This window comes from Camelus bactrianus, chromosome 23, assembly GCF_048773025.1.
Source record: "Camelus bactrianus isolate YW-2024 breed Bactrian camel chromosome 23, ASM4877302v1, whole genome shotgun sequence".
NCBI lineage: Eukaryota > Metazoa > Chordata > Mammalia > Artiodactyla > Camelidae > Camelus > Camelus bactrianus.
The window spans coordinates 15,687,760-15,701,918 of record NC_133561.1 but is presented as its reverse complement, the minus strand read 5'-3'; the positions used below and the strand labels follow the sequence as shown (position 1 = coordinate 15,701,918).

The window sequence follows — 14,159 nt, the reverse complement described above, 5'->3', positions numbered from 1 at the left end:
TGGTCGCTACTTCTGTATTGATCAGTGGCCTGTATTATAGTAAGGTGATTATGCCTTAGTGGCTTCTGACCTCATCTACTGCTATGACTGGCTATTTAAGATTATAGGTTCTAGAAGCCTTAAAATGTTTTCTTTTACCTGTATGCCTTGTGTAAATCCACTGCCAAAAAACTTTAGGACAAAAGTTGCCTCCTCAAAGCCTAGCCTTTTCGTAATTTTAAGCTTTGTAAGGTACTCTTAACAAGTGATTTTGGTGTAGACTGCTTCTAGTAAATGCATGGAATGTTCAACCATGTATTTGAGTTAAAGAATTAATGTAATCTAGAGTCTCATAGCTCCCAGGTGGTTTAGGATGTAGTAGAGCATAGCAGATGTACATAAGCTTTGGAGGCAAGTAGGTCTGGCTTCAAATCCCACGTACGCACTTACTTGCGTAACACTGTGGATATGCTGCTTAACCCGAGTTCAACTTCCCTAGATAGAACACAACCTGCTTTATAAAGCGGCTGTGAGGGTTAAAATCACACGTAACACACACTGATTGCTTCAAGAGGTGGTAGCTATGAACATGTCATTTGTTAGAAGGAGAGCTCCATAATCTTTTGTGCATGAAATACAAAGAAAACAAGTAACACTGGTAACAACACATTTATTTACGTACCCTGTTGTGTGACCGGGAGGTGATTTTCACTTTCCAGTAATTGAATTAGGTTATAACAATTAAAATTCCAGAAGGTAGACTAGTAATTTATTGTTGCTCATGACCATAAGTAAACAGACATGGTACCACATAAAGGAATTTTAAACACGTCCAAACTTTTGGCATAGCTTTGAGTATGGACCAGTATACTTTGGCAATGGACCTAATAGATTACCAGTGTGCTTCTAAATCCCATGGTTCTCTTCAGACACAACAGGAAAAATTCAATTTAATGCTTGAATTTCAGGAATTTAACAAAAGATACTTAGGAAGCTGAAAAAGGCCATTACTTAAGCCTATCATATTTATCACAAATATAAATGTATTGCTATTAAAAAATAAAATCATGGCAGGCAGCAGTCAACTAATTTTGTAGACTATTTAGTATTTCTTGAAAATAACTCACCTCAGATGGTGGGCTACTGAAGTTTGTTATTTTAAAGTAGTTTTTAACTTAACCTTTTGAGGACTAGTGAAAGGAATTCAGATCCCAAGTCAAACAACTGAATGGCATTTCAAATTGGATTTTACATTAGAAATAGCCATTTCCAAGAGACCGCATCATACATGGTATTTCCTTTCAGAATGCCTTTATTCCAGGCTTCGAATCTTACTTACAGCATGATTATGTTTAGAGGGTTTGAGAAATGTTAACAAACGGGTACTCATTGCTAGAGCAGACATAAGAATGTGCTGATCATCAAGTATCAGATTTCACATTACATTAAAATTATATACTGTTGGAAATAGACAAGATAGGGAGTTCCTAGATCCTGGAAAATAGTATGGCTAAGGAAATAGAGAACTCAAAAAAGGAATCCACCTCCAAGAAACTAATTCAGTATAGTAAAATAGAATTAAGTGCCCTGTCTTAGGAAAAAGTTTATCAATAATAAGGAACAATTGGGACATCATACATCGTTTCTTTGGAGATTAAAGTGCAGGCTATGAAATGGCATATAAAATAATGCATAAAATAGTGCAATCGTAAGGTGCCATTATTTTTATTACACATAGCCTATGTTCACATGTCCATTTTCTCTCAAAAATCCAACTGTAGTGACACCTTTTAGCTTATTTATTTAGGCATTATTTATACTCTGTTTTACCCACTTCAGGGGCTACATAGAATATTTTAACATTTTAACAAGTAGAATAATAGCGCATACATCTTGAAACTACTAAATAGAGATTAAGGCAAGCCCCTGTAAAGTTCAGTACTCCAAAAAACGTTTTACAAAAAAAAGTTGCTTCCCAAACAAGTGGCTTTGTACCTGATGGCACCCCAAGTTTTTAAAACAGTATGATTACATTTATATTTGCCCATTTCCAGGCTCTGTACATCAAAAGAGGAGCTTGAAAAGCAACAGGTTCTATATCCTCACGTTCTAAAATAATTCATATTTCAGAATATGTGGAAACCAAGCCAAGTCTATGTGAGAGATAAGCAGAGGACCCTGTGGTGGGTGAGGGGAGGCAGTCCTCTTCCTTTCTTACATATGCCCTTCCACACTGTATCTGTCTGTAGTGCTGTACCATAACCAATTTGTAAATGGGAATGACTCGTTAAACTAGAGACGTCTTCTCTGAAGGACACCCCAGGAAGATGACAGGAAAACTTCCTATAATCGAGGACAGGATGGTTCTCCTGGGAGGCTAATTTACAATTTTTCTGTAATATACGTCAGTTTTAGCTGATGAAGTACTTTGTGATTTGTTGAAATTAAAATCCCATTATACTATCCAGAAGCAAGTACAACAGCTATCAAATTGGCCAAGGCGATATCCTAACACGTTTTAGCTAGTCTAGGTGAGATCGCAGATAGAACAAATTGAACGGTAGTGCTTTATCTCCTCCTGCTATACCGCGTTCATGCACCAAGTGCAACTCATTAACATGGGCAGGTGATTACAAGTGTATACTGCGGAAGTTTGGATTTGAAACAGAAAATCTGCCTTCTAATAGTGTGAATGCTTATTATGGAAGCCAAATACTCACGTTAACTAATGGAAGACTATAGATACATTTAGGGTATCTAGATGTAGTTTAAAAAGAAACCCAGGAAACTTTAAATAATTTATTAACAACTATTAAAAAATCATCTGAGGTCATATCCCTTTGATGCATAAGGATCATCCTTTGTAAGCCTGTAAACGTACTTTGTTACTTTAAAAAGTCTTCCCATTACCAGGAAAGTAGACTATGAAAGGCCATGGGTATTCCGGTAGGCCTCCTCCAAAGTTGTGACAGTATGGCTAAATCCTATGATTAAACAAATGAGACCTGCTGAGAAAATGAGTTCCAGACGGGGACTTTTATGGATGACCTTGGCTGACAAATGTTTTTTTGGAAATTGTTTATTTTAAAATTACCTTCCCAACAAGCCATGAAACACTTGGATGTTATTTTATGGTTTTTCATTGAAAACATACTACATTGTAAATGGGTTTCAAAGTTAGACAAAGAATTGATCAAACTCTAAGGACAATATTATGTAAGGACAATGTTAAAAATGGATAAAAAGTTTCACTTGGTGAGGTTAATCTATAGGATGCATAACCATGTCATGTTGGACGGATAAAGACAGGTGGTGACCTTGTGCTTTGATTCAACTAAGGTACTTACCAACACCTTAGGTTTTATACAGGTATCAAACTCCCACCTGGAAAGGGATAGTACTCTACATTACACCTAAGTTTATCTTAAATAACTGAAGCCCAAGGCAACAGCTGTTTAAAAGAACTTAATAGTCAAATAATAAACTACATAATTTAGTACATTAAAATAAAACTGGGACAGTAATAAGTGAATGTTTCAAAAATGTACAACTGGGGAAAATAACCACTGTACACAATCTGGAGGTTGTTAAAGTGACCACTTAGGAGGCTGAACAGTGCAAGACATGCTTTTCCAGTTACAAGCTCAAAACAGGAGTGCAAACGAAATTAAAGCTTTTGTTTAAAGTTTTAGGATAAGGAAAGCTTGAAATGAATATTAAAAAGCTTCCCCTCAGGTCATTCCCCAGAAATGAAACGCTCAAAATGCTTTTTCATAATATAATTTTCTTCAATGAACTTTCTTTCATGGCAAAACTACATCCCACAAGCTGGGTTCCCTATTCACAACACCGGTCATGACCACACTTGGATCAAGGAGACACGCAGTGGTGAGTAAGGAACAGTACTAGTTACCAGAGGTCTGCCATCAAGAGAAAGAACTTGGGGTTCTGCCTTAGCCAGTGTACCTGAACCCTACAGAGAATAGACAAAGCAGTGGGCTTTAATATTCTCTTATTCCTGTAAAACTGGAGGACAAATGGACTAGCAAATACCGCCCCCTCCCCCAGAGGCAAGCTGTTGTGGTGGAAGATGTCAAGCGCTTCAGTAAACTAAGACGCCGCTCTAAAAAGTGGAGAAGTACAGAGGTTCAAGATCAATACCAGTGCAAGAGCTTTTTAAGTGAGTTGACTAGGCAATGCATGCATCCATCCATGCAAACGTAGGACATGGCGCCCAAAGAGAACTGAAAACATGTATATACCAACTGGATAAGTCCCTTGCCAGTAGTTTATAAAAATATATAGTCAATACTGTAGAGGCCCCTCCTACAGTCAATACTATGGGAGTCCATTTTAGTTACCCATTACTTCAATACCAAAAAGCATTTACTACTTTTCAGACATTCTAGACAAAGGTCACTTATAACAAAAAGTCAACTTTTTTTTTTTTTTAAAAACAAGATACTGTCCATTTAAAAAGTAGATCTTTTCTTTCAAGTGAACAGGACATTTTCTGTATTAAACTGAACTTCTTGTCTGTCAAGACTGGTTTGTTTAAGATTCTTATGTAATGTGCATATATGCAGAAACAAATAAACTTAAACATTATCTGCACAGAAAAAAGTTAACTTCTCAAAACATGATAGAACAGGTCTGGTTAGTACAAATCTATTGCAAAGTAAAAAGATTCTGTGCGTCAGTTCAACCAGGAGAAGCGGGAAAAGAATGTCCCAACCACGAGAGTTCAAGTTTCAGCTGTGTTCTGAAAGCCTAGACACCTAGGGGACACCATGTTGCTCACAGGATCCTGATATGCGTAACTGCTCAAGCGACTAAGCCACGTCTTCCTCTGGAGCTAGAAGCACATTCCAATTTACTTTCTATTCCGGAGACGCTTAGATTTCCTAAGAGAGTCTATGGCTTCTGTGGCCTTTTTGCGTTTCCGAGGAGACTCTTCACTCTGCCCAGACGCTGAGGCGTTTCCTACTGCACTTTCCATCACTTCCCGGAGTTTGCGTTCCAGCTCTGCCAACCGTGCGTTCTGTTCACCTATGATCTGGGTCTGCTCTAGCAGTTTCTGGTCCTGGTCTTGAAGCTGTTTCTGCTGTTCCTGCACTTTGGTGCGAAGCTCAGAAATTTCACGCCTGAGAACAGTCACACCAGCACCATTTGTCTTAACCTGCTGCTGGAGTTTGGTAACCTCTTGTCTTGAAGGGTTTTGCTTGGAGAAGAGCTGCATTGTTGTCAGCGCTGCAGAAGGTCCTGGAACTGTGGAGAAATAGTTGAAAGTGGTCAACTAATCACTTAAAATGTCTCACAACCAGTAATATGTCATTAATTAAACTTATTCAAAAACAGTATCCTTAACAATATCACTTCTGATAATTTCTTCTTGGCAATCTATTTGGTTCAACAGATAAATCAGACATCTTGTTTTAATTCTAAATGACTTTGAATTCTGATTCTCATGTTCATGTGGCAATACACGGACTACCAGCAAATGGAGAAGGGCATTCAATGGCATAAACTTGGATTTAAAATATTATAAAACATTTTTAAGACTCAGTAAGAAAATGCAAGTAGTAAACTAAGAGTAGAATTATTTTCCATCCTATTTCACACAAGCACACATAAACATTCAAGTTACCTATCATATTCTTAAGTCCTCTCTGCACTTAGTTATAGGCAAAGGTTTCAACATTAGCCAAACAATAGGGACACCATCAAATAATAGTGGGCTACATCACACATGATGATCATGAAGAATTTCTGACTTGGTGTAAGAAGCTTTGGAACTATTCTGTTTCAGGAATAAGAGAATATAACACAGGCATAAAAATCACTATTTTAAACTAAAAACCTACTTTAAAAAAACAAAACAAAACAAAACTTTATCTCCTGAAGATTTTCTTAAAGGACCAGGTGGATCCATGCCTACCCTAAATCCATGTGGCTAATATTCTCCTTGTATATGAAAATAAACAATATTCTCCTTGATTAATGCATTCTTTCTTCTCTTTCTTCTTATCTTGAGCCAATCAACAAGGTTCAGATCAATTCTTAAATCTTGTGAAGTCTTAATCAGACCAATAATGATCTTATTTTCTTCAACACTGTTTCTACTACTCGTTTGGCAATTAAATGGACACTTCTTCAAACTATTTCTCTTGCCTACAATAATTTGAGTCTGGATGTCTTACCTTATGAAACAGTAAGATTCTTGAGACCAGACACCATGTATTACACTTCTTTTTAGTCTCCATAGGACACAGTACAGTGCTGTGCACATAATAGATACTCAGTAAATAATAGATATATTAACACTGAGATGTGTAGGCTTTATTGTTACATTACAGAGAGCCATTCAGTTACCCCACTGAGTACTCCAGGGAGCTAATTGATCTGAACAAACAAAATGTTTTACTAAAATTTGTTCCCTGATTTAAAATATTTGCAGGGGTTGAAGTTACTGAACAGTTCAGTCTTTCAGTAGATAAGGGCACAAGTCTCCAGGATCTGACAGTGTTCAAAATAGCCTTAGGCACCCTGTCTTTTAAAGTAGCAGCTAGATACTCCAGGGGCTGAAATAATTAATTGGTTATTTCTATGAAGAATTTTTTGGGTTTTGTCTGGTATATTTGATTCTATTTTAGGACAATGAATACTAATTAGTCAGAAACATCAAAAAACATACACACATATATCCAGCAGTTCTGCTCTAATAAATTTATTCTAATAGTTGTGGACAGGGACAGGGATTTAGCCACGAGATTGTTCTTCAGAGTATAGTTTAAATACTGAAAATCTGGAGACAAATGTGCTTAGTAACAGGGGATCAGTTACATAAGTTATGCCTGTAAGCCAACCTGTCATTAAAAATGAGATACAGTTACAGAGTCAGAAAAGTTCGAGATAAACAGTTAAGTAGGGAGAAGGAGCTAGTTATAAAGCTACATAAACATTATTATAAACTGAACATATTATAAACAAGAGATACCTGGAGGAGAGCCCATGAGTCTTCCAGATACATCTGATCCTGGTAATTTCCTCTTTAGAATTGGAACAATCTTTTCATCAAAGTATTCCATTGCCATGGAGGAAATATCCCTTAATTCTTGAAGTACTTCATGAGCTCGCTGAGGGGCTCTGGTAGAATTGACATATCTCAACACACGATAAATCTCATCAATCACCTAAAATAATGAGCTCTCATTAGCACTTCAGTTTAAAAAAAAAAAAGAAAATAGGACTGCTTGTTTTGCAAGTCCTATAAACACCTATGGGATGACTTAACTGATATACTGACAACTGATAACATTATCTGTGACACATGGCTTTGGGCTTATTCTAATACTTTAAACATTTCATATTTGTATTTATTAAGCATCTTTTCTGTACTATACTTACTGGGGCAAAGGATTCAGAATGATTAAAATACAGATCCTGCCCTGAAGGAAATCACAGTATAACTGGGGAGAGACATGTGTAAAGAAGTAAAGAAGGATATACAAATTGCTAAAGAAACCTGAACACTAAACTAAGGAATTAAATCTTGAAAGCAAGCAGGGGTAGGGATGGGGGAACTACCCAAACTCATATTCTATTAATCCTCCAAACCCACTTCACTGTTTTCCGAAGCCCCAGGGACTCACCCTGATTTCCTTCTGTCCTTCACACTGCCACTACGTGCTCTATCCTTTAAGTTCTGTTTCTCTAAGACCTGCTGTGGATTGGAATGAGGTCTCCTCAGATCCCACTTTCTTGCTATCACTAAAGGGTAGCAAAAGATCCTTTTTCTTTTTAATAATAACGGCAATGGGGAAACACAAGGCATATACACATGGAGAAGAAATAAGCTCTAACACTCCTGATTCCTAATTCTCTTGCTGGAATGGTAACTGAACCTTCCTTAGACATCCTGCCCTCAGCTTTAATCCCTGCGAGGTTATTAATACCTCCCATGGCTTCCACGTAGACATGAAGATAATAACTCACACCTCTAAAGGTCTCCAGTCTGGATAACATCTATTCCAATGGGACTTCACCTAACAAGAACTGTGGGTTAATCAGCCAAACCATTCTGTCACCAAAATATCTCAAACCCACCCTGAATCCCACTCACTGTCACTACTGCATTTATCTGGCCAGCATCCAACTCTGGAACAATCTTATAATCTGCCTTTTCTTCTCTTTTTTCAGGCTGCTGAGTACTGCTAGAGAAACACATAATCTTGCAGAACAGTACCAGGACAAATCACAGTCCTCAACACTTTCTAGACTCTCAGGGCAATGAGATAATCCTTGTCAGTCTACCATCATGTGTGCCTAATAAATGTTGGCAAAACTGAACTGTTAGGGTGTATTCTTATCGTGAATCTGAGACTTCACAGGAGAGGCACGTTAGTGGGCCTGGCGAGATGACTAGGAATCAGCCTGGGCTGCGGTGGTATACGTGTAGGCAAATGTAACAGGAGATGAGATGTGCTGGTTTTGAATTACACGGGACATGCAGATGATACTAGCCAGGCAGGAGTATCTGGAGATGCATATTAGGAGTTCAGAAGAGAAACTGCAAATGACAGTGAGGCCAGAAGATACAGAATAAGATAATCAAAGGCAGAATTCCGAGGTACTAGTGCTAAATGATACATTTATTTCTGGCATTGCTACTAGATTATGAACTCATTTTAGAAAAAAATACTATTTTCTTTGATAATAACTTACTGAGCTACCATGTTAGGAATTATCACATATATTAAAAAAATGAAAAAAGAGTACTTTCTCTTGGGCTTACAGTTTAATTATACTAACATATGTTAACTTGTAAGATAAACATTCATTATTCAAGCATTTACCGAATTCTCACTATGTATGCATCACTTTTCAAAGCACTGGAGTAAGAACAGTGAAGGTGGCTGACAAAATCTTCTCACGAAGCTGAAGTAAACAAACAATAATTTAAAATAGTGCCATGAGGAAAAAAGAGGAAAATGTGATAGTTACTGTTGGGGGAAGAGGTAATAACATTAGACTAGGTAGTCAGGAAATGCTTCTTTGACATATTTAAGGTAAAACTGAATGATTAAGAGGAACGAATCACTTGAAGATCTGTGGAGAAAAGCATTTAGGCAGCAGTAATAATGGCAATGGCTTCAAGGTCAGAGCCAGCCTGGCTTGCTTAAGGAGTGCAAGGGTTAGAAATATGCAACCTGTATCTGTATCTCCAAATAGTAAAAATGTATGGAAGTTAGCATACGCTCAAAGCTTTGAAAAAAATGGCCTAATTATTTATATATAATTAAGAAATGGTTAATAAAAAAATAAGTTAAAGTAGTAATACAGTATTTTTTAAAGGTCCTTCATAGTGACTGAGGTTCTAGGTACTAGTGTGAGGATATTAAGTGATCTACAGTAGTTTTGTGTTTATCAAAGTTTTTACATGTGTGTTATAAGGAAGAAAAAGTCTCAGTAACATTTCACTTTCCCAGAGAAAGCAGTCTTTTCTGAATCCTCTTTCAGTTTAAATCATGTTAACATCTTCATCAAATCCTTTATTTTCCCCTCAGAATACACATTACAAGTTGTAAATACATCTTTCTGTTCATTTCTGCGTTCACATAATATAGGAAGCTCAATGAGCTAAGAGACCATTTCTAGTTTCACTGTCAGATTCCCACAGCCTAGCAGTGCCTGGCACACAATAAATACTCAATGAATATTTGTTACATGAATGATAAAGGTAGTCAAACATCATAAATTGGTCAATATTGACACACTAAATAAAACTGTTCAGGGACAAGCCACAGGGTTACACTCAATACAAAAATAGGATTTTAGAGGCCAGATTTTGTTTTGAACATAAATGTCATGGTTAACAGAATTTATATTGAGAGGGATTTTAAAAAGATAACAATACTTGAAATAGTATCCACAGCTTTATTAATAGATCTATCCATATTATGTTTATGTACATAAATACTAGTAGACAGAAGAATATTCACAGTATGTCTGAGCTAGACTAGAAATGACTGTTACAATGATTCCAGCGTGAATAAGACATACATCTTACCCAATGCAAGATGACTTAGTGAAAGACTCATAAGCAGCGAAGGGTAGCTCAAACTGTAGTAAGTTCAATGTACAAGCAAAGTGCTGTGTTTAAAAATGAAAGTAGAGAGACATAAGATCTGTCTGAAAGAACTGAGTACGCCTAATGAAGGACTTGGCAGTGAGAAGTAAGAATTTCAATGGGTAAGGGGAGTTAGAACAGAGTGGAGCTGAGTAGATGGATGATGTGGATGGACAGACAGGTGACAGCATAGAAAATCAACATGTATACAGAGCTATCATGTACCATGCATTTATTCTAGGTTTTAAAAAAATTTATTGTGCAGTTAATCCTCTTCCATAACTCTTATCTTCAGAATTAATTTCATATAAAAATATCCCATAGGGATTACTGATACTAAATTATATCTGTAAACCAATTTGTCAAATATTCTTCTCTTTACTATATTTAGCCTTCTAAATATAGTGTGAAACCAAGGTATCTCTATTTGCTCAAGTCTTCCATTAAAAAACTTAATGTTTTCAAATCTTACTATATAGAGACTATTTTAGTCAAGAATCATTATCTATGTTTTCAAGAAAATTAAAAATATTTTCTTTCCTCTGTCCAAAAGTTACAAGTGAAGGACAGGGTAAAGAAAAAAGGACACTGCATGTTAGAACCAAATGGCTTCTAGCATTCAGTCACCAGTGGCTGCAATGGCTTTAGAGACACATATTAAGAAAGCATAGTATTTACCAATTTTTAAAGTATTTCATTTTCTGAGTAGGTTTAATTACATTCTGAAAATTACTTTAGCAACAGGAATGTAATGGCATGAGTCTTGTGTCCAGTGTAAAGATCACAGGTCTTAGGCAAGGTCACCTAAACTCTTTAATTGCTGTTTCTACCCCTTTCAAATAATATGCCGCATACAGAATCCTACCCAGGCTTGAGATATAATAGTTACGAAAAATATTTTTAAGTTTTAAAAAAGTACGGTAAGAAACCAAATGGATGCTGTACACAGAAATTGATACAATATTGTAAACTGACTATACCTCAAGAAAAAAGAATGCAAATTAAAAAAAAAAGGAAATAACTATCATATTTCTAACACATGCAATTTATTGTCATGCTTTTGTTTAAAGTGGCACAGTAATAAATGACATACTATCAGTATCATTTAAGCGTTCTGACTCTTGTGGATGAGTGATAATTTCTTTGTTTAATGTTCAGCAAACAAAGTTCCTATCAAAATACTGAATCTCATATGTTCTCATTTTCTATTTTTGTCTTTTTGTTCCATTTGAGATATCCTTATTTTTCCTTTCCATCCCTTTTATTTAAATTTTTTTCTTCCATATTTAAAAAACTGAAGTGCATTTAAGATTTTCTGAGTATTTCTTTATACAGCATGGTTTGACTGTATCTGTTATTCTCCATTCTCCATTTCTACCACCTTAGTTGGTACTAGAATTTAAAGTGAAAAGTCAACAAGTGGTTTCCAAAAAAGAGCAGGATTCAACTGGATTTAATCTCATTTGTCTAGACAGTAAATATCATCATTCCAACCACATGATCCTGATGAACTAGAACAAAAAGATGGGCAACTTCTGCAAAGGGCAGAAACGAAAACATCTTTGCAGGCCACACAGACTTTGCTGCAAGCTACTCAACTCTTGTTAGTAACAACTGACTAAACTGTCTCTGAGGTTATGAAACATTGAGGGGGAGGGTATAGCTCAAGTGGTAGAACACATGCTTAGCATACAGAAGGCTCTGGGTTCAATCCCCAGTACCCCCTCTAAAAATAAATAAACCTAATTACCTCCCCTAACCAGCCAAATTAAAATAATTAAATAATATAATAATAAATAAAGAAAATATAATTAAAAAAGGGGGGTGTGTGTATAGCTCAGTGGTAGAGCATGTGCTTATTTAGCATGCACAAGATCCTGGGTTCAACCCCCAGTACCTCCATTAGGAAATAAATAAATAAACCTAATTACCTCTCCCCACCACCCACCCTAAAAAAACAAAAAAACATGAAACTTGGAGATGTTTCTTAAATATTCATAATCTTAACATTATAAGATACACAATAAAAACTATGAGACTATAGGAGACAACCTATTCCAGTTCAGTGAACATCCCAGGAACACTTGAGAGTTAAGGCTAACACAACATTGTAAATCAACTATATATAATTCAATTAAAAAAAAAGAGTTAAGGGCTATGAATCAGACCTGGATAAAATCTGGCATTGAGAATCAGAATCTAAAGTTTCTAACTGGTCACCCTTTTATAGCCCCCTACAAAAGCAATAGTAGCTAATATGAGGAACGTGAGCTATATCAAAGAATACTTCAAATAAAATAAAAAACAGAACTCCCCTGACTCCCAATAAACATCATAGATTGAAAATGGAAAAAGTACACATAAAATGTTGCCCATGTTAATTATCTATGGAAATAACAAAAAGAGGACATTCAGATTTTACTAGGTATTACTTAGTTCCAACCATGTTAAGGGAGCCTTTTATCAGTATCAATGAAGTAGCAAAATTACCTTTAATTCCACCCCATCCCTTCCACATAAAAAGATACAGATACTACTTCATTCTGAATTTACACTCAATTCAAGAAGCAAGATACTAGTGAAGGTATGAGTAGCATGTTGAATGTTGGGGTCTTTATTAACTTAGTAACAATAAATACACCACAATATACTTATTTCTGTGTTAAACAGCACTATTACTTAGCTCTGAGTATACTGCTACACAAAAATTATGTATTCTTGTCAGATCTGGAAGTTTGTAAATTGTCTCCATGAAAGATTTCTCAAAACAAAACCAACCTGTCTCTCCTACTCTGCCTCCCTAAGATTATAACAATCTTGAAGGCAGGGACAATACCTATCGTTTTCATTGCTGTCACTCTGGCATCTTAACAAAGAGTAAAATCTCAACATTTTTTCTTGAGCATGAATTCTTAAAAAGCTCTTCTGAAGAATAGTAGGGCTTCTAAAGAATGTGTATTTTATAATTAGAATTTTAAATATAAAGAGCACATAAGTTCTATATATTTATTAAGTTACTACATAGAAGCTAAACAAATCCATTCATAGAAACTCACTCAAAGAGGCAGGAATAATTCTGTCATTTAAAAAAAAATCACTTTGCAACTTTATAATAATTTAAAGTTTATACAGTGCAATCCAGCTGTTCCAGGTAAGCAATTCTATTTTACCTTTCCTGGGATGAAGCAACAAAGATTGGAATCCACATACTTCATGAAAGTCATATTTAACAGTGATAGCCTTGTTTCAACAGCAGCAAGGATGTCTGCATGACGAGCTAAAGAATGGTTTCTCCTTTCTGACTCTCTTCTACAAAAAAAAAAGGGGGGGCAACCATTAAAAGAAGTATTGTAGACCAAAACGTTAAGCACTCAAAATGCCTTAATGTAAGCCTAACATTTACATGTTAATTTAGAAATCTACAATTGGGTCATAATTTAATTAATTGTAACGAAAAATGAGTCACTGTGTTCAGAAATTCTTACCAAGGACTAGCACTCATTGATAAGATATTTGGAAAAAAGGTTTTTCTTGTTTTGTTTTGTTGCTTTGTACTATATCAATCCTAATGGCTATTACAATAAGAGAAATTAGATAAAAGAATTACACATGGACATAAAGGTAAGAAACCATATATTTTTGCCTTTAAAATCAGCTCATTTGAACTTTTTAAAGTTTTACTGAGAAATAATTAACATATAATAAAATTCATTTTTAAAGTGTACACTTTAATAGTTTTTAGTATAGTCACAGCTGTGTACCCATTAGAACTATCTACTTTCAGAACATCTTCATTATCACAAGAAGAGAGCCTGTAACCATTATCAATCTCTTCCGTTACCTAGCCCCTAGTAACAACTAATTTAGTTTCTGTTTCTATGGATTTGCCTATTCCAGCCATTTCTGATAACTGGAATCATAACAGCATGTGGAGTTTTGTGTCTATCTTCTTTCACTTTGCACAGTTTCCAAGGTTCACCCATGTTGTAGCATGTATCACTAGTTCTTCACTACTTTTTACTGTTGAGTAATATTCTATTAGTAGACATAT

The 14,159-nt window shown here is 35.7% G+C and overlaps 1 protein-coding gene and 1 long non-coding RNA gene across 4 annotated transcripts in view; one reads left to right on the top strand and one right to left on the bottom strand.

The window, feature by feature from the left end:
• Positions 1 to 8,328, top strand: part of LOC123613995 (uncharacterized) — a 26,175-nt gene extending 17,847 nt beyond the window's left edge. For both annotated transcript variants that reach the window (XR_006721441.2, XR_006721440.2), the window contains exon 3: positions 8,179 to 8,328. This is a non-coding gene — a long non-coding RNA (uncharacterized LOC123613995). The remainder of the gene's footprint in view (positions 1 to 8,178) is intronic.
• Positions 634 to 14,159, bottom strand: part of FBXO28 (F-box protein 28) — a 27,659-nt gene continuing 14,133 nt past the window's right edge. Inside the window, exons 3-5 of one of the 2 annotated variants that reach the window (XM_074351667.1) lie at positions 13,279 to 13,417; positions 6,977 to 7,172; positions 634 to 5,247 (exon numbers count right to left, since the gene is read on the bottom strand). In XM_074351667.1, coding sequence (XP_074207768.1) covers positions 4,853 to 5,247; positions 6,977 to 7,172; positions 13,279 to 13,417 — 730 coding nt within the window. In that variant the 3' untranslated portion in view covers positions 634 to 4,852. Of the gene's footprint in view, positions 5,248 to 6,976; positions 7,173 to 8,834; positions 8,917 to 13,278; positions 13,418 to 14,159 lie in introns of those variants that run through there. The other variant, XM_074351668.1, reaches the window with a different exon arrangement.